This window comes from Centruroides sculpturatus, unplaced genomic scaffold, assembly GCF_000671375.1.
Source record: "Centruroides sculpturatus isolate CEXI.00-Female unplaced genomic scaffold, Cexi_2.0 scaffold14, whole genome shotgun sequence".
Taxonomy (NCBI): Eukaryota; Metazoa; Arthropoda; class Arachnida; order Scorpiones; family Buthidae; genus Centruroides; species Centruroides sculpturatus.
The window spans coordinates 49739-76551 of record NW_019384312.1 but is presented as its reverse complement, the minus strand read 5'-3'; the positions used below and the strand labels follow the sequence as shown (position 1 = coordinate 76551).

The following is a 26813-nucleotide window of genomic DNA, read 5'->3' as shown; positions in this document are numbered from 1 at the left end:
TTTCAGTATTTTCGAATTTTATAACATAATACCGGTAATATTATATACAGTTTCGTTTCTCTATATAGTTTTCTTATATGCATTTTACATTGCATTTATGGATATGGATATTTCATTTTATTATGTGTTCTGTTTGCGTTCTATGGCCACTTTATTAAGTTAGCCTGGCTCATAGTGGGGATGGCTAGGCGGCGAAAGTCAGGCACTAGATATCCGAGACACAGCAACCTTAAAGTCTTTTCGGATTTGTGCCTTTCTAAATTTAAATCCAGGTTACCAATCATTGTACTTTCGGCTATCCATATATATATATATATATTTATATTTATCGAAAACTGTTCTATATTTATAATGAATATGTGAATCATTGAGTGTACTCTAATAGAAACAATGAAGAAGTGTAGCGTGAGTAAAACTACTGAACAAGTGATAGTCGTTAGCAGGTTCCGTCTCATTAACGTGCTAGTCACATTAAGATTCCCAGGTTTTCTTCACATTTGTAACCCTTATATAGACTGCAGTTTTCCATTAAAATTCTTCCTGGAATGCACCCCCGTTGTAGAATCGCCTACGTATTGTGTTGCCGTATTCCACCTGATCAAATAAGCAAAACAATGATATATTCTGTTTTACATAAAACGGAACAGATCATTACTTTACTTCGCATCCAGTAATCCTCATTTGCAGTTTCGTCTAACATTTACAGTAATACTTTACATAACAACATAATTAAAAAGCATTACTATATTACACGTAATAGCAACGTTTAGACTTTTCTTAGTCACTTGCTGTTAATAACTGTCAATATTGACGAATCCCAAAATGATTAGAAAAAGTGGATTTACTTATACACGCCTAAAACCTACTACCTAATCTCTCATAATGAAATATTATTATAGTATTATTAAACATATTATATCGATGTTTATTATCGATTAATTGTAATGATTTTCTTATGTATAGGTATATGAAACGACAATGTCCAAAATTTCACTCATTGAAGCATTCAATGCGCGTTTATCGAAGTAGCATTAGATTAGGAATGCGTACTTTAAGAAATTACTGCCGAAGTTACATGACCCAACCTTATCGAATTCGAGATGTTTGTACAATTTACGAATTTGCTTGCGTAAACAGAAACTATAAATTGCAATTTTATTGTTGGAAGAAATTTAGCAATTATTGGGATGAAGTATTTTTTCAAAACGAAAAGGCTTTGGACTGTGGTGAAATTGTAATTCATAGAATCGTCTCTCGTCCTATGTATGGAACTTTGGACGAGATGACAATCTATAGAATTGTTTACGAATGGGCAAGACGAAAAGTTAACTCGGAAACATCCCTGCGGCAAATCATGGCTCCATTCTTACCCAACATCAGATTTCTTACAATGGATGATGGATTTTTATATTGCTATGTCTACCCAAAACAATTCCTAACAGAAGAAGAAGTAAACGCCATACAGTACTATAAAGCAACGTCTGATTCATCATACATTCCAGACAGCATTTGTAAAAGAGATGTATTGCGAAAGAATGAAAAAATTATTTCGTGGTTTATGTATTGTAATCGACGCTCTTGCATTCTCGATAAAGTATTGGACATGAATAACAATTTCCAGTTCATTTCGAAGATATGGGTCAAGGAAGATTGTTTCCTCACTGGAATTAAACTTCCAATTTCTCATAACAGCGAAGTGGGAATAAGAGTATGTGAAACCACCGGAAGGGGGGGTAGGTCTCCCGATCCGGCAACAGGTTGTTACACCCTTTCACTGTCAGGATGGGTGGTTGAAGGTTTCTTTTCCCCGTTGTAACGGGTCTAGTGGTGAGGGAGGAGCGCGTCGGTGAGACGACAGGCGATATACGAGTAAACGAGGAGGCCAGATATAACATAAGGAAAATTAACAATTTATTATACCAAGTAATACAACGTCTAGTTCGCGTCCCTAAACCGCGGGGAGACCGAGAGAGAGCTTACAATAATTGGTTCCATACCTCTTGATCTGTTATCCACGCTACTCTGTGAATTAGGAAAATTTCTCTTTCTAGGAAAGTTCACTGATGTAGGAAAGGTCACTGGTTAACTATTTAAATCCTGGATTTAGGGAAGTTCACTAAATAAAAAGGACACTATTTGAAATTGATCTTCTTCCGGCACCTGCTCTGGTACGACTCCCCCGAGAAGGGGAAGGAAGGGGTTTTTATAAGTTCGGCGTGGGAGAATGGTCACGTGATTGATTGTTGTGAGGTAAAAGGTATGTAGATGGGTCAAAGTTGTTCCCGGGACCATGCTAACTATCAACTTTGGCGTTGGAATGTGGGATTAGTTTCGAATTGAACGGATGTTTATGTCGAACGTAAACGAAAAGTTTTTTTTTTCCCGTTAGGTTTCACTTTAGGTTAAAGGAAAATTTAATTAGATTTTAAGCAAATACAGGATAATAAATCGACAAGTAGTCGGCAAAAATTCCGGATTTCACAAGTAGAAGTAAAGAATCTTATTGACTGTGATGGTTGGAAAACAGAAAGAGCCACTTGTGATCAGAACGGAAACGTTAAATTGAATCGAGTCATTTATATTCAGAAATATTCTGTAGGTCTATTGATAGCTAAAATGAAAGAAGAGGACATCGCACAATATAATATACGAATCAGTAATTTGGCAAATCGTTATATACGAGATAAAGGAGAGTCCATGAATTCCGAAGAAGAAGGTGTTTCATTGAGTAACGATATAGAATACGTATATTGCAATGTAAATCTTTACTTTTGAAGTAGTTTAAAAGAAATTTCGTAGAAATAGAAATTTTTCAAAATTCTTATAAATTCTGCTTTTTATTCTTTTGTTTTCTGTCCTTCAATACGAAAAAATTTGTAAATTCGCATTTCAATACAATAAATAAAAGTAATTTAATATTTCTAATTTATTCTCCTATTGTATATACAGTATTTTAATGTTTTACGATTGTTTCATAAAAGAAAGTAGTACAATGAAGAAATGATCTCAAGTTATTTATCTTACATTTACGGCAGAGGGAATTAAAATATTGAACATAAAAGAATCTCACCCAAATAAGAGGTAAAAAATAATTAATATTTAATGCATCTGTAACTTATTTTATTATATTAATATTTATGACGAAAAAAAATACATATACAGTAGTGATAAGAATTGCAACTAGTACAAATTTGTTCGCTTTTAACGAAAGGTTTTTAAGTATTAAGTATGTGCAAAATTCTCTTCTCTACAATGTAAAATAAATTAATAGATATTAATTTCAATTTGTATACTTAGAAAAATCTATTTTTTAAACTCTTTTCGTTATGTGGGCATTAGAATAATTTTTTTAGCAGCCCATTATGGGTTCGGTCATGCCAGAGTGATTAGTGATGGGGTCGATGTATCCGGATAAACCACAACATAAAAATGGCTCATTCGATATAAAAACGGCCTGGCGAAGCTAGTAGGGTGTATTTTTTAGACGAAATAGCAATATTTTCATTAGTAATTTTAATAAGACATTGATCCGAGTTAAAAGTAGCATCGAAAATATATGTGAGGCTAGTGTTTCGAATCCGATTGATATCAATGTGATATTTCACCCTAATACTATAATTTTTACTTTATTCTTGCTAGTTTTTTTATAATGTCAAAAAGAAAAATTAATTTTTATTCAAAAACTACAAAAGCACATTAAACAGTCTAATATAACAATAAAAACCACCTGTTTCAAAAAACAAGTCAATGTCAAAATCGACTAACAAATGCTACCTAACAACATTTATCTTAAAACAAAACATTTTTTGTATATTAATAAACAGTACGTATTTACTCTGGCATTGTTTAAACTAAATGTGTTTAGAAACGCATCTTCGTTCGCCAAAAAACGAAAAAATGACTTCGATAGCTCGTGCTAACGTCAACAGCATATAAATGTGTTCTACAGAAGAATCACAACACCACAATATTACAAAATTTACATATTGTGAAAGTATCCTTCAAAATCAAGATCTAATTACAGCCGAAAGTTCTTCGTCATTTTCAAAAGTTGAGAAGGCTGGGGGAAAAAACATGAAGCGCTCTGATATTTTCGAACATAATACGATACGAAAAATTCTCCTCCAAATTAATTGATGACGAAGTGTTTTCAAATATTAATTAAATTTTTTTTTCCAGTGACATGTAAATTTTCTTTTTATTGTAAAAATTTGCATTTTTTTCAATTGCGCATTCTTCAGAAATGTTTATTGTCATTCAAAGTTGTGTTATTTCTTTCAAACACTACCATTGGGAGTGTAATAACTTTTTTATATATTGGAAAATAAAAAAATTTCTAAAAATATTTTTGTACTATAAAATTCTTTTGAAATGTTCTAACTTGTATTTTGCAGAAGTTCTCTGGATTAATTAGACAATGATGTAAGAGTAATTCTCAACCTACTACAATACAGTTTTTGTATTTATATCTAATCATGCCCATGTACTGTACAGTACTGTTTTGTACGTCCATCTAAACCAGCATTTCTCAAAGTGGGCGATAACGCCCCCTTGTGGGTGCTGGAGGCTTTCAGGGGGCAGTAGAAGGCTCAGTGATTAAATATGAGTTTTATTTCTTATCATTGCAACATTCTTTGATCTCAGGGTGTAATCCCATATCCTATTTCTATCTATCCTATCCATATAATAATGCATGTTTAAACATTATATTTGCAATAACTGTTTTTAAGATACTTTTTTACATTACCATCTGTTGAGTAAGTTAAAAAATATGGGGGCACTAGGTGTTTTTTAATCTCAAAGTGGGCGGTGGTCGAAATAAGTTTGAGAACCTGTGATCTAAAGGAACGTCTCTCTCATTTTACCAAGGCATCATTTATTGATATCAGTATGTGATATCATTTATGAATTCAAGAAACAAGAGTTCAAAGAAAAGCACCCAAAACAGCAGGTAATTTCAAATTTACATGAGCTCTTGCCTGAGCAAAATATTATAACAGCTGTAAGCAAAGAAACATATCTTAACATTATGGATGAAACTTTATCATCCAATGAACTAAATGCTTACTGCATTAGCTGCAATAATGTTGAACATTATTATAACCTTACAGAAGCATTCTTACATATTTTTATTATTTGCAGAATATTTATTTCACGTTTAAAAATATAAACAATTTATTACTAAAACAAAATCAAAAATTATTAAAAAAAAACGTTCAAGTTTGGAATTAATGTAGTACAAATAGTCATGGACTTGGCCATTTTTGTCAATTTTGATGAATTTTTTCTATTAGATATTTTTTGTTTTTATTAGTTCATTAAAATGCCAACAAAATATATAAAAATTCATAAATGTAAAACAGAGTTTTGAATATTTAATGTTTTACAATAGTTTTCTGTGAAAAATGATCTAATTCATCCTCATCACATCTCATTTGTTTGATGCAACCAAAATTCGATCTAAACATAAACAGAATAGATTTTTAATGATTATCAGTTTATATTGAATCGAATGTTATGTATACATAATAATGTTTAAAATGTTTGAACCTTTATCATATAAAACAAAAGTTTATGTAAAAGAAACCTTTATGCATTTAAAGTAATAAAAATTTCGTTAGATTCAAAATTATTTAGATAAACTGAATTTGTCCGTCGCTTTTTAAACATAACATAACATTTACTATATAAAACAAAAGTTTATGTAAAATTCATTTTTATTCATTTATTTTAAGCTAATTTGTATTATATAAAACTATTAACAAGAGTAGCTCTGTAAAATACATTTGCTTATGCTATTACTGATATTATAACATTTATTTTACACCGATACGACGCTTTTCTGCATAGGATATAAACAAACCAAGAGTTCAAACGATTGTAGCACACCTATCGGCAAACTTGTTTATTAACTCTACTTTTAAGGGTGACAACAATAGACATTCAGAGACCAGATAATTCATTGATTCTGGTTTTACTCTTCTGGTCAGGCGAAAAAGCTAACGCTGCATTTGCGCCACGGTGCGGAAGAAATTCACATTAGTGTTCACTCAGAGTCTAGACTAAGNTTATTAAATAAGAATATTTATACGAAGATTAGCTCTATAAAATACAGTAGATTATGCAATTACTAATATTATAATATTTATTTTACACGAATATAATGCTTTTTCTATATAGGGAATAAACGAACTAAGAGCCCAAATGAATAGAGCACTCCTAGCGACAAACTTGCTTGTTATCTCAACTTTTAAGAATGACAACGGCCCACCAGTGTCTAAGCGGTCTTCGTACCCTGAACACTGGGAGTTCGGTCGTCGGATAGCGCCCCGCTCGGACATGCTGTCCACGTGGAGTTTTCCTGGTTTTCTCCACGTCTCTAATGCCTAAATAGGGGCCAGTTTCCCTTAAAAATATCCCCTAGGCAGATGGCCGAAGTGTTGCGCTGCAATAACTTAACAAACAAAACAAACAAGGGTGAGAACAATAGGATTTCAAAGACCAGATAATCTATTTACTCTGGCATTACTAACTTTTAAATTATTGTATAAAAACAAAACACAGAGACAGATTTTTCAGTTCATTTACAGCGCTATCAGCAATGGCAACTATACTTATATGAAAGCTAGAATAAGGAGCCCGGAAAGAAAAAACAAAAATTATATAATTAGTCTTCATTTTAAAAAACGCAGCGAAAGGCACGAACATTGATAATTTTAATACTGTGAAATCCAAAATCAAATATAACACAACATGCATGCTTGCTTGAATAAAAAATTTACGAAATGACAATGTTTACATTTAAGAATTCTGACTTTTGCGCAGGAATGTCTTCTATTTTAGAGCAAAAAACGTTCTCTACAAGTCATGGGCGTAGGGTGGAGCGCTTGCTCCACCCTGGCTCATTTAGTCAAACGACAAATTATAGGTCGATAGCTTACAATCGTATTTCGCGGCAAGAAAGCATGTTTGAATCGTGGCGGGAAGACGCTATCAAGTTGAGCGCTAACGCGAGTGCTCTCTGGTGAACGAGTGGGAAACTGGTAGTCCAAGGTTCCGATGGTCCGTGGTATAGAATATTCGAGGTTCGGATTAAGCAGGAAAGTTCTAGTGCATTCTGCTCACTATTTAGACGTTTCAATAAGTGCGAGTGAGTCAGTTGAGTGAGTTGACGCATTTGAGCTTCATCGCGAGCGAAAATTATTTGAAATGTCGTTGTATACGTGTGAAATACTGGGTTTCTTACGTCGTTTTAAATTAATAAGTGTTTTAATAAATCCGTTAACTATAAACAGACGGTAACAATGTAACGAGAAAAGCTGCTTTTTAAATGCATTTTGCACTTACAAAATCAGAATTCATTATTAGTGTTTGTCTTATAGCAAAATATTCAGCGCTCTTGCGATCGATGGTAAATGCTTTTCAGTGAAAAAGTGTGGACTTACTTTAATGTGCATGTCACATAAAGATATCACAGACATCATGAGAAAACATCGTGGAAATGCGGTTATTGAAAGTCAGTGTTATAGCTGAGGCTAAAATAATCACCGAGCATATTGGAACAGATATTAATATGCCGCCAGTCATAAATCATCAAAAACATCGTGCGAATCCACCAGCACAGACTAGGAGTCTGTGCTGGTGGATTCGCATGATTTTTTTCAGTTTTAAAAAATAACACTATTTATTCCGTACATAGATTCTTTAATAATGCTCTCTGAAACAGAGAGAAGCAGGAGTACTTTGCCCGCATTCTCATTGCTTACGTTGAACACTCACGTAATGCTTAATATGACCTATGAGGATTTTAAAAAACTTACAATTTTTTGTAGTTACTACAATTTGAATGATTTTCTCGGTGAAGCTGAACTTGAAAAAATAAAAAAGTGTGCCAAATACCGAACTGAAAGCGATAGAACTAGCTGCACGAGTTAACCACACGCAATTGTTCTAACCATCCATAAAACGGGCGCTACTTATCTCACTTGCATAGCTCTGCATTATCGACAGATCCTACGCAGGGTTAAAACTTGGATACGGTCAACAATGACAGAACATCGGCTTGTCAGTCTTTGTATGATGAGTGCTCATAAAAAGAGAGTTCTAAAAGCTAAAAATAAATTTAAGAAAGAAATTTTGACAAAATTTAGCCAGTCCTCTCGTAGGCTAGTGCTGAAATAAGATTTAGATAAGTTCGAATAGCATAGCAAATAAATACTTTTAGTCTTTTCAAATCTTCAAATAGAACCATTTTTTAATAAACAACGTTATATTACTTCTGCCACTTGGAAGAAACCTGAATACGCTCTTGGTTCTTCTCAATTCTCGAACCGAGTTTTAGAAAAATCGTCTTATAAAAAAATTATTCTGTAACTAAAAAATTGCTGATTACGTAATTTGAAAAGAATTAAAATTAATAACAAAAGCAAAAGTTTATTTATTACGAAACATTAGTTTAATTCGACAATAGTATTTTCTCTTCTCATCCAAAACTGTATTCAAAACCATTTAATCAATTTTGCATAAGAATTTATAATGAAATGTATTCAAATACATTCTGTGGATGGAAGAGAAATATCCGTTTCACGATCGGTGTTTCGTAAATACAGTCCAAGGATAAGATCCATGTTGAAGCCAAGTTTGAAAGACGTATCTATCCACTTATACTTGCCTTATGCATTTGAAAATATTAAGACAATCGATGAGTAAGACTTCTCTTTTATCATTGAATATTACAATATATTTAATTTTATTTTAATACACGTAATAATAGCGTGTAGTCTTTTCTTCATGAAATTACTTATACTGTTATCAGTATAGACGAGTTTCAATATGTTGAAAATAAGTGGATTCTTTTATAGTATATTATGCCTTAAACTTAGTATTTAATCGCTTGCAATAAAGCTTTATTCTAGAAATATAAAACTACTAAACATATTTTAAAACATCACATTTTGATCTAATGTTAATTGTGATAATTTCCTGATATATAGATTTATGAAAAATCAATTCTTGGAATTTTACTCGTTGAAGCATGCAATGGACGTTTATCGAATTAGCAGAAAATTGTGCATGTTTGCATTAAATAATTGCTGCCGAACTCGAATAGCTCAGCCTACTCATATAAAACATGTTTGTGAAATTTACGACCTTGCTTACCAAAATGATGACTACAAGTTACAATTTTATTGTTGGATAAATTTTAACGATGATTGGAACACAGTATTTTATCAAAATAAAAACGCTTTGGACTGTGATGAAAATGTGATTCGTAGACTCGTTTCTCGTCCTATATATCAAAATTTGGACGAGATGACTATCTTTAAGATTGTTTACGAATGGGCAAGACGTAGAGTTAACTCGAAAACATCACTGCGAGAAGTCATCGCTCCATTCTTACTCAAAATCAGGTTTCTTACAATGGATGATGAATTTTTAAAGAGCTATGTATATCCGAAACAATTATTAACAGAAGAAGAAGTAAATGCCATTCAACACTACAAAGTAACATCTGACAAATCAATAATTCCTGATAGCATTTCTAGAAGTCATCTTTCGAGAAACGTTGAAAAACACAGCTTTTGGTTCATATATTGCAATCGAAGTAATTTCATTCACGATCAAGAAATCAACATGGAAAACAAGTTCCAGTTCATTTCGGAGATATTTGTTCTAGAAGATTGTTTCCTCACTGGAATCGAACTCCCAATTTCTCATAACAGCGAAGAAAGTATAAGAATAAGAATACAGAAGTTTATTGACAGTGGTAGTTGGAATCCCGAAAAAGAAAATAACGTAAAAAGTGATCAAAACGGCAAGATTAAATTGAAAGAAGTCTTTTATATTTCGAAATCTTCTACATTTCGTGTGATAGCTAAAATTAATGAAGAGGACATCCTACGAAATAACATACGAATTAGTAATTCGGCAAGTCGTTATATTGTAAATGAGGGAATGGCCATAAGTTCTGAAAAAAGTGCTCTGTTGAGTACAGATATAGAATATATATATTGTAATGTAAATCTTTATTTTTGAAGAAGTTTAAAAGAGTCTCATAGAAAAATGTTTTCAAAATTTGTATAATTTCTTTTTAATATTTTAGTTTTCATTGTGAACAAAATTTGTAAAATATTATGATAATATATGGTACTTTATATAAGAAATAAAATCATTTGATGTAATCTAGTACATTCTACCGTACTGTCGTATATAGTGTAATATTTTTTACGATATCATGCAAAATTGAAGTTTTTGATCATTAACACATCCCGACGTCAACACAAACAGAAAAGCACGCGCACACGCGCCCACATAAATCCACAAATTTTTTTCGTGTTTTTTCGGATTTAGAAAGTCTCATATGAGTGAAAATTTGGAAAAATTTCTTCGGTCAACTTTGACAGCAGTCAACTTTTCCGTGTTAAATACATAATGAGCCTATGAATGTTTACTTTTAAATTTATAGTAGGTTTATACTTATGAGAATGGGAAGTACAAAAGAAAATACAAATAGGTCTGTTTATGGCGTGGGATTATCATGCGCATTAGTCAATTTCAAATATACTTCAGAGTCAGTTAAATTTATAACTTAATGTATATTGAAAATAAACGTATGTACAGTTACAATTAAAGCTCACATATAAGAATTACAAACATTAGATATTAACAAAGTTCAAAGTAATCATCCACTGCAACAGGTCCGTCGGAAAAGCACCTTGCGACGTACAAATTCAAAGTCCACAACAATACAACAAGATGAGGCAAACTTCTAAGACAGCTTAGGCAAACTAAGGTCAGCGTGAGTTCACTTCCTAATGTCTGAAGCAAACTCATTTTCCTGCCAGAACTTCAATGCTTTTATAGGATTGAAACAGCATTAGGGTCCACCAATCAGCATTTACCAGCTCTATAAGACGTCCGCCGATGGTCTGATATCTTTTAACCAATGAGCGGTCTAGTCTTCAAAATGGTCTGATCGCCGTTTCTATGGCGACAACGGTCGTTCGTAAAAAGGCGGGAAAACTGAGTGCCAGACGATTTTTCCATCCCGACAGCATTTATCCTGGCGTGTTTGTATTCGTTTGTGCGGTTTGTGAAAGAATGAAAGACATTTACTTCTTCTTTGTTTAGTAACCAAGAAAATTCTGTGTTGTTGGTCAAGAAGAGTGATAGGTTGGTAAGGCGCACGGGGCGGTTATCGTCTTCACCTAAACCCTGAGACAACGTATAAAATCCGATGAATAGAAAAGTTTTAGGAATTCCTTATGGGATTCATCTGTCATGCTCTTAATTTAAACCTGGCCGAACTTAGGATGGATATAATTAAAAGTTTATCTTAATGTCTACAGGATGGAAAGAATAAAAATTAAAAATACTGTAATAAAACCTATCAACATTTAAAAGTCATATAATAATCTTATATTTGAAGTTGTAAGCTTATTATATTATATGATTTTTACTATTTTTAAATCATCTGTGCAGTTTACTCACTGCTGTCATCTCTTATTGAGTTAGAAAGAACGGCAAGTAAAAAATGCTGACACCTATTGAGTAAAATTGGAAAATTTTGTAAAACAGATATCCTGGATATGTTTGTAATAAAAAAAACACTGCAAAGGCCTTTGCACGAATTTCCGAAAACTCGAACTCGAACTAGGAAGACAAGTACGATAATTTTTATTACACTACTTTTTAAAATTTACACAATAATAAAAACTTACACGGAATAATTTTGTTGAATTATGAGAAATTTTTCTATTGAATAAACAGCATTAAACTTTACGAATAAGTTATTACAGGGAAAAAACACTAAGAAACTAAAAGAATGGAGTAAAAAAGAATGGTGGAAAACTGTGGAAAACTATTGTTTAATGCAAATGCACATAAAATTTAATTAACCATGATTCCATTATTACAAAATTACAAGGATTTTTCAATGTTTATATACTTTCCATCCTATAGACTCGTGTAGAGGTAGGTAATAAATTGGTAGGACTTGAGCTTCTAGGCTATATAGCCGCAGCATTCAAACAAATTATCTTGTCTTGTATTATGTAGTTGGGCATGAGCATCTAGGCTATATCGCCCTGTGGTAAAGTGCGGCGTAATTGTCATGTAATAATTATGCGTTTATCATGGTCGTTACGTGGAAAATAATGATTTCCAGCAGGTCTTTTTACGGGTAACTGGTCCCTATTCAGGCATTACAGACGTGGAGAAAACCCAGAAAAGTTCACGTGGCCAGCCGTCTTGGCGAGCCGCGAACTCGCGACCGAACAATATATGTGAGCAATAGTAAAATATACTTCTATAAAATTCGTTAGCATAAAGTATAAAGTGTAAAACAATGCAACTAGATGTGGAAATAAAGTCGTTTGTATAAACCCTGAGGAAGTATATATTACATGTCGACAAGAACTTTATAACGTAAAAAATAGAGGTGAAGCATGTCTTCTACATTGTTCGGAAGAATATACGGTGAAAAAAAAATTTTAATTAAATAAATAAACGATAAATAAAAAAGTACAATTACACGTTAATTAAATTAAAAACTAAAATTAATCATATAAACAAATACAGTATTTATTTATGACAAAACAATAGTATACAGCGACAATAGTTTCTTCTCTTCTCATCCAAAACTGTATTCCATAAAATTTATTTAATTTGAAATAAGAATTTATAATAGAATCGATTCAAATACATTTTGTGGATAAAGAGAAATATCCGTTTCACGATTGACTTTTCATCAATACAGCCAAAGAATACAATCCATGTTAAAGCCATTTTCAAATAACGTAGTCTATCTATCAGTATTTACTTACCTTATATATACGAAAATATGAAGATAATCGACGACTAAGTTTTTTCTTTGATCATTGAATTTTACAATATATTTAATTTTATTTTAATACACATAATAATCAAAGATAGACTTATCTTCTTTGAAATCATTATACTGTTATCAGTATAAACGAGTGCCAAAACGATAAAATTAAGTGAATTCTTGTACAGTCAATTATGCCTAAAGCTTAATATTAAATCGATTGCAATATTGCTTTATTATAAAAATATAATATTGTTGAATATATGTTAAAATATCACATTCTAATCTAATCTTGTCATGATTTCTTGATATACAGATTTATGAAAGAACAAAAGACAAAATTTCACTTTTTGAAACCTGCATTGGACATTTATCGAATTAGCAAAAAATTAAACATAATTAATTTAAATGGTTACTCTCGAAATTATATAACTCAATTTCGTCAAATACGATATGTTTGTGCAATTTACGAATTTGCTTGCCAAAACACAGACTATGACTTACAATTTTACTGCTGGAAGAAATTTAGCAATAATTGGAACACAGTATTTTATCAAAACAGTAACGCTTTGGACTGCAATGAAATTGTAATTCATCGACTCGTTTCTCGCCCTATATATCAAACTTTGGTGGAACGGACTATCTTTAAGATTGTTTACGAGTGGGCAAGACGAAGAGTTAACTGGAAAACATCCCTGCGGAAAGTCATGGATCCATTCTTACTCAACATACGATTTTTTACAATGGATGATGAATTTTTAAAGGGCTATGTATATCCGAAACAATTCTTAATATAAGAAGAAGAAGTAAATGCCATACAACACTACAAAGCAACATCTGACAATTCAATGATTCCAGATAGCATTTATAGAATAGATGTTTCGAGGAATAATGAAAAACCTACTTCTTGGTTCATATATTGTAATCGAAGTTCTTCCGTTCTCGGTAAACAAGTAAATATGGCAAACAAGTTCCAGTTCATTTCGGAGATATGGGTCGTAGAAGATTGTTTTCTCACTGGAATTATACTTCCTATTTCTCATAACAGCGAAGAAATAATCAGAATAAGAATAAAGAATTTTATTCATAGTGATGGTTTAAAAATAGAAAAACATCATGAAGTTATTTGTCGTAAAAATGGATACGTTAATTTCAGTCGAGTCATTTATGTTCCGAAATCTTCTACAGTTCGTGTGATAGCTAAAGTTAATGAAGATGACATCGTACGAAGTAACATACGAATTAGTAATTTGGCAAGTTGTCATATAGTAAATGAAGGAATGGCCATAATTTCCGGAGAAACTGCTCCTTCGAGTAAAAATACAGAATATATATATTGTAATGTAAAACTTTATTTTTGAGGAAGTTCTAAAAGCAGTCTCATAGTAATTTTTTTTCATAATTTCAATAATAGTGTAATATGTTTTCCGGCTGTATCGTGAATGAAAGCAAAAAACTTCACTCGTTAATAAAAGAAAACGTGCAAACTTAAACGTAAATTTGAAACAGAACTTAAACTTTTTTTCGTTTTTCTTGATACGAGTTCGTTAATATGGCACGTATGAGAGCAGACTTTAGTACAGTCGACCCCCTATAACGTGGTAGATACGTTCCGCGTTATAAGAATTTCGCGTTGTAGGAATCCTCAAATACATGAGCCAATCACAGCCCGGCACGTATGGACTACGGCTGTTTGAAAGGTTTTCTTCCATAAAATTAATCGATTCTAGACTAATTTGACTCAACATTTCCAAAACACGTATAATTTTTTTGAAAATAATCCGTATAAACTATGCTACAAACAAAAATTTGTACGATTACTTACGGAATGTGCACCGTTCGACGACACCATTGCTTAAGCTTGTTTTCGTCGCGGAGCAGCGCACCTAAGGCGGGCGCATTTTTGATAAGTTACTTTTCTGCAAAAAATTCGTTGAACTTTAAAGACATCATTAATAGAAATAATTTTTATGGCCGTTGAATAACAAATATATAAAATTACAGTACTGTATTAGACTTACAGTACCTAATTTAGGCCTATATACTGATAGTAGACTCAACTTATCCGCCTAAACTCTTTGTAGCGTGTAAGTATTCGTCCACTATTGGTCCAGATTTGACCAATCCTGTTGCGACACGAGTCGGCGATGACATTTTACCGCATTTTACGAGTCTCTTTTAGCGTCTTTATACGAAAACGATCGCATTTTTTTCGCCGCGATATACGAATCCGCATTATATAAACCCACGTTATAGGGTGGTCGACTGTAATTAAGAACTAAATGATTCATAAAAGACAATGATATAATTTTAATTTTTAAATCTTTTACTATATAAAACATAAACTAATGTAATATTAACCTTTATGCATTTTATGTATTTTAGTTTATAGTCATTAATTTTAAGTTAGTTTTTATTAAATAAAGATTAGCACTATAAAATACAGTCGCTTATGCAGTTAATAACATTATAAAATTTACTTTACACGAATAAAAAGCTTTTTCTGTTTAGGAAATAAACAATCCATGAAGCCCAAAAGACTACAGAAGACGTATCGACAAACTTATTTATTAGTTCTACGTTTAAAGATGAGAACAATAGGCATTCATAGACCAGATAATCTATTGACTCTGACGTTACTAACTTTTAATTTATTGTATCAAAACAAAATACAGAGACAGTCTTTCCTGTTAACCTGCAGTACCATCAGCAACGACAACGTTACCTGATTTATATGAAAGCTAGAATAGAAAGCTCGGAAAGGAAAAACAAAAATTGTATTATTAGTCCTCATTAAAGAAATCCCGGAAAAAAGGCACGAAACAACATTGAAAATTTCAATACTCTAAAATCCATTAGCAAATATGACATAACACGCAAGCTTGCTTGAATAAAAAACTTTATGGAATGACAGTGTTTGCATTTAAGAATTATAACGTTTACTACGGGTATTCTCCAACAAAATAACACTCAAAAATAGAATCTTCTACAGTATTTTTCAAAGTACGAGTGCTTTCCCAATTTTCGAACCGCGTTTTAAAATTACTGTAAATAATAAAATATATTCTGTAATATTTACATATACTCTATAATTCCAAATTCCTAATTACGTAATTTGAAAAGAATTAAAATTAATCACATGCGCAAATATTTATTTATGACGAAACAATAGTTTAAATCGACAATAGTTTCTTCTCTTCTCATCCAAAAGTGTATTCAATAGAATTTAATTAATTTAGCATATGAATTTATAATGGAATCGATTCAAGTACATTCTGTGGATGGAAGAGAAATATCCGTTTCACGATCGGTGTTTCGTAAATACAGTCCAAGGATAAGATCCATGTTGAAGCCAAGTTTGAAAGACGTATCTATCGACTTATACTTGCCTTATGCATTCGAAAATATTAAGACAATCGAAGAGTAAGTCTTCTCTTTCATCATTGAATATTACAATATATTTAATTTTATTTTAATACACGTAATAATAGCGTGTAGTCTTCTTCTTCATGAAATTACTTATTTTAAAATGTTGACGTTAAGTGGATTCTTTTAAAGTATATTATGCATAAAGCTTACTATTTAATCGCTTGCAATAAAGCTTTATTATAGAAATATAAAACTACTAAATATATCTTGAAATATCACATTTTGATCTATTATTAATTTTCATGATTTTCTTACATATAGATTTATGAAAAAACAATTTCCGGAATTTTACTCGTTGAAGCATGCAATGGACGTTTATCGAATTAGCAGTAAATTATGCATGTTTCTATTGAATAATTGCTGCCGAAATCGAATAGCTCAGCCTACTCATATACCACATGTTTGTGAAATTTACGAATTTGCTTGCCAAATCCTTGATTATAGATTACAATTTTATTGTTGGACAAAATTTAACGATGATTGGAACACAGTATTTTATCAAAATAAAAACGCTTTGGACTGTGATGAAATTGTGATTCGTAGACTCGTTTCTCGTCCTATATATCAAAATTTGGACGAGATGACCATATTTAAGATTGTTTACGAATGGGCAAGACGTAGAGTTAACTCGAAAACAACTCTGCGAGAAGTCATCGCTCCATTCTTACTCAACATCAGATTTCTTACAATGGATAATGCATTTTTAAATGGCTATGTATATCCGAAACAATTATTAACAGCAGAAGAAATAAATGCTATTCAACACTACAAAGTAACATCTGACAAATCATTAATTCCAGATAGCATTTCTAGAAGTCATCTTTCGAGAAACGATAAAAAACATAGCTTTTGGTTTATATATTGCAATCGAAGTTATTCCATTCACGATGAAGATATAAATATGGAAAACAAGTTCCAGTTCATTTCGGAGGTATTTGTTCTAGAAGATTGTTTCCTCACTGGAATCGAACTTCCAATTTCTCATAACAGCGAAGAAAGTATAAGAATAAGAATACAGAAGTTTATTGACAATGGTATTTGGAATCCCGAAAAAGAAAATTACGTAAATTGTGATCAGAACGGCAGGATTAAATTGAATCGAGTCATTTATGTTCCGAAATCTTCTACATTTCGTGTGATAGCTAAAATTAATGAAGAGGACATTCTACGAAGTAACATACGAATTAGTAATTCGGCAAGTCGTTACAGAATAAGTGAAGGAATGGCCATAAGTTCTGAAAAAAGTGCTCTGTTAAGTACAGATATAGAATATATATATTGTAATTTAAATATTTATTTTTGAAGATTTTTAAACGAGTTTCATAGAAGAATGTTTTCAAAATTTCTATAATTTGTTTTTTAATATTTTATTTTTCATTATGAGCAAAATTTGTAAAATATTATGATAATATATGGTATTTTATATAAGAAATAAAATCATTTGATGTAATCCAGTACGTTCTACCGTACTGTCGTATATAGTGTAATATTTTTTACGGTATGACGCAAAATTGAAGTTTTTGATCATTAACTCATCCTGACGTCAACACACAAACAGAAAAGCACGCGCACACGCGCCTACATGAATCCACGAAATCTTTTCGTGCTTTTTCGGATTTAGAAAGTCTCATATGAGTGAAGATTTGCAAAAGTTTTTTCGGTCAACTTTGACAGCAGTCCAATACTTTTTCGTGTTAAATACATCATTTGCCTATGACTGTTTAATTTTAAATTTATAGTAGGTTTATACTTATGAGAATGAAAAGTACAAAAGAAAATACGAATAGGCCTGTTTAGGGCGTCGGAATATCATGCGCATTTATCCTGGCGTGTTTGTATTCGTTTCTTTGGTTTGTGAAAGACTTAAAAACATTTACTTCTTTTCAGTCTCGTAACCCAGATAATTCTATCAAGAAAAGTGACAGGGTGGCTGGGGCGGTTATCGTCTTCACCTAAGCCCTGAGACAACGTATGAAATCCGATGGATAGAAAAACTTTAAAAATTCCTTATGGGATTCATCTGTCATGCTCTTAATTTAGACCTGGCCGAACCCACGATGGATATAATTAAAAGTTTTTCTTAATGTCTACAGGGTGGAAAGAATAAAAATTAAAAATAATAAAACCTATTAATATTTAAAAGTCATATAATAATCATATATTTGAAGTTGTAAGCTTATTATATTATATGATTTTTACTATATTTAGGTAATCTGTGCAATTTGCTCACTATTGTTATCTCTTATTGAGTTAGAAAGAACGGCAAGTAAGAAATGCTGACACATGTTTAGTAAAATTGGAAATTTTTTTAAAATAGATATCCTGGATATGTCTGAAATAAAAAAAACACTGCAAGGCTCTTGCACGAATTTCCAAAAACTCGAACTCGAACTAGGAAGACAAGTACGATAATTTTTATTACACTACTAGCTGCAAGGACCCGCTTCGCTGGGTTTTTATTTGTTCGTACACTTGTATGTAATATAGTTTATATATATATATAAAAGACTGTTTTTCTAAGTAATCTAGAATCTAGCTGCAAGGACCCGCTTCGCTGGGCAAAAAGTAACGATAGTGAAGATTAAGATAATTACATTATAGCCAATCTTACCCGTTTTCACAGAATGCAAGAATTAGGTCTCCCGTTTCCAGACTAATAGAGACCTGGTCCCGATTGTATTTCTGAACGTCTCCTGTTCATGTCCAGTCAAACGAACTATTTTCAACGTTTCTGGAACGTTTACGATCGTTCTATAATCAAACCAATATTCGAATTTTATGCAACATAAAATTCGAGCATAAAATTCAAAATAGAAAACCACTTTCAACCACTTTCAGCCCCATATCTCCCGCACCCTTATAGCTATCGAGAAGCAACCACCATAGTGCACGAATGAAGACTTGGGGCTACTACCACATACAAACACCATTCATGTGCGATGTGTAGTTTTGGCGGAAAAATGAAATATAGGGATACACACGTCCATTTATATATATATATTTAAAATTTACACAATAATAAAAACTTACAAGGAATAATTTTGTTGAATTATGAGAAAGTTCTCTATTGAATAAATAGCATTAAAGTTTATGAATAACTTATTACAGTAGAGTCTCGAAAACTCGGCCTAATGTGGGCCGAAGGGTGGCCGAGTTTGTGAAAATGCCGAGTTATCGGAAATGGGTTAAAAAAAATAAGTATAAGTGTTTCCTCAGAAAATAATGTACTGTACTTGTATGTATTGATTACTTGAAAATACAACAGAGAATAAACTGCCCAAATACCCTTAAACATAGGAAAAGTACGTCCTTTATGAAGGCATAGAGCCTTTACTACATGAAAATTAAAATTAATGAATACGCTGTGTACAGTAATTTACCTGATAAGACAGACCTTAGAAAAATACTTTATGAGGCTTAAAGCTGTCTATAATGAAAATTAATTAACTAAGGATTTTTTTGCCCTGCCAGGGTGTGGCCGAGTTATCCGGACTGCCGGGTTATCGAGTGCCGAGTTTTCGAGACTCTACTGTATATGCCATTCGTTATTTTTATTTGTATTTAAATTTATGTTCTATTTTATTTATATTCGAATATCTCAGCCTGATGATGGCCAACAGATTTGGCTGAAAACGTTTGCTTTTTCATTAAATTTTCTCAGCAAATTAAGGTGTTATATTTTCTTGATTTACAGTACTTATGCTGAGTGAGTGTACTTCAATTGACAATGACATAATTTTAATTTTTAAAATATTTACTATATAAAACATAAACTAATGTAATATTAACCTTTATGCATTTTATGTATTATTAGTTTATAGTCATTAATTTTAAGTTAGTTTTTATTAAATGTAGATTAGCTCTATAAAATACAGTCGCTTATGCAGTTAATAACATTTACTTTATACGAATAAAAAGCTTTTTCTGTATACGAAATAAACAATCCACGAGCCCAAAAGACTACAGCAAACCTATCGACAAACTTGTTTATTAGTTCTACGTTTAAGGATGAGAACAATAGGCATTCAGAGACCAGGTAATCTATTGACTCTGACGTTACTAACTTTTAATTTATTGTATCAAAACAAAATACAGAGACAGTCTTTCCTGTTAATTAACCTGCAATTAGCGATTGCAGTCCAGCAATGTTTTAATCCAGCTGGATTTTTGCTGGTCCAACATCAATGATGTGCGGATGTTTTTTGGTGCAATAAAGTGTTATCTATCTATCTATCCAAAATTTATGGGTTTTTTTAAAGAAATAAAACAGTTTTTTTTAAATACTTAAGAAACTTTTATTATTTAGACTGGTCACTATAAATCAGTAAAACTTCTTACATATTTAGGTAGTAAACTTTGGTTCGGTTTAACACTTGAGATAGAGATAATTAACTTTCAATGTTTAGTTAGATTATAATTATATTGTAATCTTTAAGATAAATAATAGCAAAGGTAATTCTGCTAATTAATTTATATTAATATACTAGCTGCAAGGTAGTATATTACTTCGCTGGGTTTTTATTTGTGGGCAAAAAGTAACGATAGTGAAGATTAAGATAATTTCATTATAGCCGTTTTCACAAAATGCAAGAATTAGGTCTCCCGTTTCCAGAGAATTTTTACATGAGCATAAAAATATGTTCGATTTCCCGCAAAAACGCGAAAAACCGCCTGTAAATCTTGCATGCCGCTTTATATTAACATTTCCTTTGTTACTCAACACTTCCACTGTTAACGCTTCTATTGTTGACACTTCCATTGTTACACATCTTTGAAGTCAACCACTTTCAACTCCATATCGCCCACACCCTTATAGCACAGAATGCAAGAATTAGGTCCCCCGTTTCCAAACTAATTAGAGAATTTTTATGTCCAGTCAAACAAACTATTTTCAATTTGATCAATTTTCTGGAACGTTTACAATCGTTTTATAATCGAACCAATTCGAATTTAAAACGGTTCGAACATTTTTAAAAATAGAAACCGAACTCCCAGTGTTTAGGGTACGAAGACCACTCGGCCACTGGTGGGCCAGTTGGTTTCAGTGTCATCAAATAATGATAAATCAAAGAAAAGTTTTCACCTCTGACTCCCTCACTTTCATAAACAGCCATTTCCTTTTTTAATAACTTATCATAATCCTTCTCAGTACTAGTTTCTTTCCGTTTCATGAAGTTTTCTTTCTCACGCTTTAGTTGGATCTCTAATTCTTGTTCCAATGTGAAATTCAAGAAATCCGGGTTATGTGGATCATCGTTTTCCACCTCCGTAATATCCTCTGCCATTGCTACTGGTTCCACTACATATGTATGTATTTACACGATTCAGCATATTTTTCATCTCCTGGCGCATTACATTTTTTTCGGCATGTGAAAGATAAAGCTTTCTTACTTTTTGGTCATACTTCTTCGGGTTCTGTATGTAAATCAGCATCTCTGTGACCTCGGTAAGACGCCGTTCTCTGATTCTTTTGTGGAGTGCCTCGGAAAGGTTGGCACTCAAGATTGTGTCCTGGCTTTTTAGTTCGTCTAAGACAAATTTCATGGTTGTGTCAGCAGTTATCAAACTTGACTCTTCTGCAGAGAGCTTCTACGGCCAGTTTAAACTGCAATCGTTCCGTCACGTGATTCATTGACGTCACAACCAACTATAAATTAGAATTATACACCAGGACTAGTATAGCAGTTACTTATTTTATTTAGCGCTAAGACACTTTATTTAGCTAGAGCGGAAAGTCAACTAGCAATTAAATCAGCAGAGGTAAAGGGGCGGGCGGTGCTGTGTAGAGAGGGAGTGTAGCACGTTCCGCACTGAACAGCAACGTCGCTCTCGTCGCCAAGCGATGCGCACGTAGCAAAGCGGCAACGTCGACAACGTAGACTTTTGCGCTATTATTTAGAAAGTTAATTGAGGATTTAGGATCCGCAGCGATGGATCCAGCCCGATGGAACCAGCACTTGGTGCTGGATTCAACGGGCCGAAAAATGTGCTGCATCCAGCTGGATTGTTGGATGAAAATCCAGCAATTCTAATCCCTACCTGCAATACCATCAGCAATGACAATGTTACCTGGTTCATATGAAAGCTAGAATAGATAGCTCGGAAAGGAAAAACAAAAATCGTATAATTAGTCCTCATGAAAGAAATCCCGGCAAAAAGGCACGAAACAACATTAAAACTTTCAATATTCTATATTCCATCAGCAAATATGATATAACACGCAAGCTTGCTTGAATAAAAAACTTTATGGAATGACAGTATTTGCATTTAAGAATTATAACGTTTACTGCGGGTATTCTCCAACAAAATAACACTCGAAAATAGATTCTTTTACAGTATTTTCCAAAGTACGAGTGCTTCTCCAATTCTCGAACTGTGTTTTAAAAATACCGTAAATATAAAAATATATTCTGTAATTTATACATATATTCTATAATTCCAAATTCCTAATTACGTAATTTGAAAAGAATTAAAATTAATAACATAAGCAGATATTTATTTATGACGAAACAATAGTTTAAATCGACAATAGTATCTTCTCTTCTCGTCCAAAAGTGTATTTAATAGAATTTAATTAATTCATCATATCAATTTATAATGGAATCGATTCAAATACATTCTGTGGATGGAAGAGAAATGTCCGTTTTACGATCGACGTTTCGTCAATACAGCCCAAGAATAACATCCATGTTAAAACCATTTTCGAACAACGTATCTATCAATATTTACTTACCTTATGCATACGAATATTTGCAAATAATCGATGAGTAAGTTTTTCTTTGATCATTAAATGTTACAATATATTTAATTTTATTTTATTACACATAATAAAAACAAGTAGATTTTTTATCCTGAAATAACTTACACTGTTATAAGTGTAGACGACACCCAAAATCTGACGAAATAAGTGCATTTTTCTACAGTATAATGAGCCTAGAAATTACAATTTAATCGCTTTTAATGAAGCTTTATTAGAGAAATATAATATTATTAAATATATATTTAAATATCACATTCTGATCTATTCTTATTTGTCATTATTTCCTTATATACAGATTTATGAAAAACAATCTCCAAAATTTTTCTCGTTGAAGCACGCAATGAACATTTATCGATTTAGCGAAAGATTGAACATAATTGCTTTAAACTTTTACTGTCGAAATTATATGATCCAACCTTTTCGAATAAAACATGTTTGTGAAATTTACGAGTTTGCTTGCGAAATCAATGACTATAAGTTACAATATTATTGCTGGAAGCAATTTAGCGATGATTGGAACACAGTATTTTTTAAAAATAAAGAAGCTTTAGACTGTGGAGAAATTGTGATTCGTAGACTCGTCTCTCGTCCTATATATGAAAATTTGAACGAGATGACTATATTTAACATTGTTTACGAATGGGCAAGACGTAGAGTGAACTCGAAAACATCGCTGCGACAAGCCATGACTCCATTCTTACCTAAGATCAGATTTCTTACAATGGATAATGAATTTTTAAATGGCTATGTATATCCGAAACAATTCTTAACAGAAGAAGAAGTAAATGCGATACAACACTACAAAGCAACATCTGATAATTCAATGATTCCAGATAGCATTTGTAAAACAGATGTCTCGAGAAACAATGAAAAACCTACTTTTTGGTTCGTATATTGTAATCGAAATTCTTCCATTCTCGGTAAAGAAATGAATATGGAAAAGAAATTCCAGTTCATTTCGGAGATATGGGTTAAAGAAGATTGCTTCCTCGTTGGAATTAAACTTCCAATTTTCCATAACAAAAAAGTAGAAATAATAATAGAAGTAAAGATTTTTTATGAATACAGTAGTTGGAAAACCGAAAAAGAACAAAAAGCCATTTGTGAGAAAAATGGAAACGTTAAATTGAATCGAATTATTTATGTTCCGAAATCTTCTATAGTTCGTGTAATAGCTAAAATTAATGAAGTTGACATCCCACGAAGTAACATACGAATTAGAAATTTGGCATGTCGTTATATACTAGATGAAGGAATGTCCGTAAGTTCCAGAGAACTGAGTAAAGATATAGAATATCTATATTGTAATGCAAAACTTTATTTTTGAAGTTTTTAAAAGCAATTTTACAAGTTTACAAAATTTCTATGATTTTTTTTTTTAAGTTTTTAGTTTCAATTATGAGCAAAATTTGTAAAAGATATGACGTTATATAAGAAATAAAATGATTCGATGTAATCCAGTTCATTCTACCACACTCTTGTATATAGTGTAATATTTTTACGGTTATTTCCTAAATGAAAGCGAAAATATAATTCGTTATTAATTAATTAATTAAAGGAAAACGTGCAAATGTAAACGTAAATTTGAAAGAACTTATTCCACACTTCGTTCGTGCATTTATTAGTTAATTCTTTCCAAGCGAAGGCGATATTGCCTATGGCGTCTGTGATGTTATATTTTTTCCAAAATTGCATCAAACAAACAGATTTAAAAAGAGTACACTTTTTGCCACCCTTTTCTAATTGGTTCGTGTTCATAAATAATCGTATTATATGTGAATCAATGAAATTCCGCGATAATTTAAATCGGCGTGAATTTTGAGCTTTTTTCAGGCTTCGAGTTTTTCAGGCTTCTACCCCCATTACGAGTTTGGCTGAAGGCCAAACTCGTAATGGGGGTAGCTCGTGATTAAAAAACCCCTGACCTCTCATTAGCAAGGGAGAAAAATAAAAAAGGAATACAGAAGATATTTATTTAATTTCGATTAATATTGCCAAAACCGTTCGGGCTACTGATGCCTCTTGGTGCAAGAATTTTTTACAGTCTATACCAGGGGTGGCCAACAGTTTTTGCTCCCGGGCCGGATTGGAAAGGAAACTCTTTCCACGGGCCGAACCAGAGGCTGCCCTAGCAAGATTTTGAGGTGGTGCGAGATCTCATTATGGTGCCACCCCGTAGAGACTGAACTGTAGGGAGAGATTACAGATACATTTTTCACATTATCATGCTTTATCAACACTCTACACTGTACTTACGAGATTTGTATTGGAGGGTTAACTCTAAACGCACAGTGAGTTGTTGACCTTTTTTTTAGGCGTCAGAATTTTTTACCGAGCTATTCGGACTTGAGTAGTTAATATTCAAAGATTGATTGCGGGCCACATAAATTCATTAAACGGGCCAGATCTGGCCCGCGGGCCGTATGTTGGCCATTCCTGGTCTATACACTTGTTTGTGTGTTTTGACACCCGTACCACCCCTTGCCATTCACAGAAAACTTCCAGAAACGTTGATTTAGATATTATATATATTTAGTGGCGCAGTCAACATTTAATCTTGGGAGGCCGAGTTAAATAGATGAAGATCTCTTTAATGCGAATTCAATAAGATTTTCAACTTATGTGACCCCACAGATTTAATAGTAGTATAGAAACAGAAGACATGGCAAAATATAAATATCGAGCAATTATTACATTTATTATGACATCATCACAATGCTGGGCTTCCAGTTTTAATCGTATTTTTGATTTATTTAAATTAAAATATATGCTATCCACATCAAATTTGTAGTATCTTGCCCCTGTATATCATACTTTTCTTTTAACGACAGAGTCGTGCCTATTTTCTATCTAACTTCTTTCAGGAGAAAATATTTGAATAGAAATAACATGACTTCCGGTCTGCAGAAAACGTTTCGCTTATTCAGAACCTATTGCTTCTAAGAATTTTAGATCTCTTCATGTTTTTAATGTATCTAATTCCGTTTTCGATATTACAAAAGGGCAGACAATCAAACACATCGAAGACAGTGTAAATTTATATCAATACATCTACATTTTCTTTTTCAAATACCAGCCCAACAAATAAATATTAAAAAGGAAAATACTTTTGAAAATATTTTGTAGCTCTTTCCTTTTTTCGAAGCGTCCCAAAGCTCTTTTCCTCGCTTCTGTGTTATAGTACTATTATGTCCAATATGCATCAAACTACTAATAAATAATACCAAAAGCGCTCAGCAACTAAATAATAATAACGAAAACACCTTTTTTTTGCCGAGAAATAAATATAATTTGCAAAAACAAACGTTTTCAGCCTAGTTAATAGGCCATCCTCAGGTCGAAAAAATGGAACGCAAATGTTCCATACATAGAACATAAAAATATTTAAATCAAAAAAAATTTTACAAGCAAAAAATAACGGAAGAATATATAAACAAATAAATTAACTAATTAATTAAAACAGAAATAACATAAATCTTCAGTGGATTAATTCTGGTCGAAGTTTCTAGTGTATTTCTTTACCAAATATTTCCATGCCGATGGTAGGCTCTCCGCATCTCTCGCATTTAAACAGCCTTCCCCTATCCTACTTCTGTATATTTCAATTTTCTCCGCCGTCATTGCTAGAGTTGGGGAAGACAGAGGCTTGATGATTGTTGCCTCATCCCATTTAACCTCAGAGCCTTGCGCTTGCGCCATTTGTGACAATATCGTTGAATTAGATGCTTTTCTTATGGCGTATCTATGTTCTTTGAGCCTTACTCCCAAGTTTCTGGTAGTGACGCCGATATAATCTTT

General features: G+C 32.3%; 4 protein-coding genes across 5 annotated transcripts in view; 3 read left to right on the top strand and 1 right to left on the bottom strand.

Moving 5' to 3' along the window:
* Nucleotides 1-26813, bottom strand: part of LOC111621997 — an 85618-nt gene that overhangs the window by 41932 nt on the left and 16873 nt on the right. The window lies entirely within an intron of this gene.
* LOC111621975 lies at nt 8442-10103 on the top strand. The gene is made up of 2 exons (XM_023364260.1): nt 8442-8705; nt 8994-10103. The coding sequence occupies exons 1-2, from the start codon at nt 8536-8538 to the stop codon at nt 10033-10035; spliced, it is 1212 nt and encodes a 403-aa protein (XP_023220028.1). The 5' UTR covers nt 8442-8535; the 3' UTR covers nt 10036-10103.
* LOC111621979 lies at nt 15994-17633 on the top strand. Its single transcript, XM_023364273.1, has 2 exons — nt 15994-16249; nt 16517-17633. Exons 1-2 carry the CDS (start codon nt 16080-16082, stop codon nt 17556-17558), a joined length of 1212 nt encoding a protein of 403 aa, XP_023220041.1. The 5' UTR covers nt 15994-16079; the 3' UTR covers nt 17559-17633.
* LOC111622035 lies at nt 22767-24607 on the top strand. The gene is made up of 2 exons (XM_023364346.1): nt 22767-23022; nt 23311-24607. The coding sequence occupies exon 2, from the start codon at nt 23356-23358 to the stop codon at nt 24340-24342; it is 987 nt and encodes a 328-aa protein (XP_023220114.1). The 5' UTR covers nt 22767-23022; nt 23311-23355; the 3' UTR covers nt 24343-24607.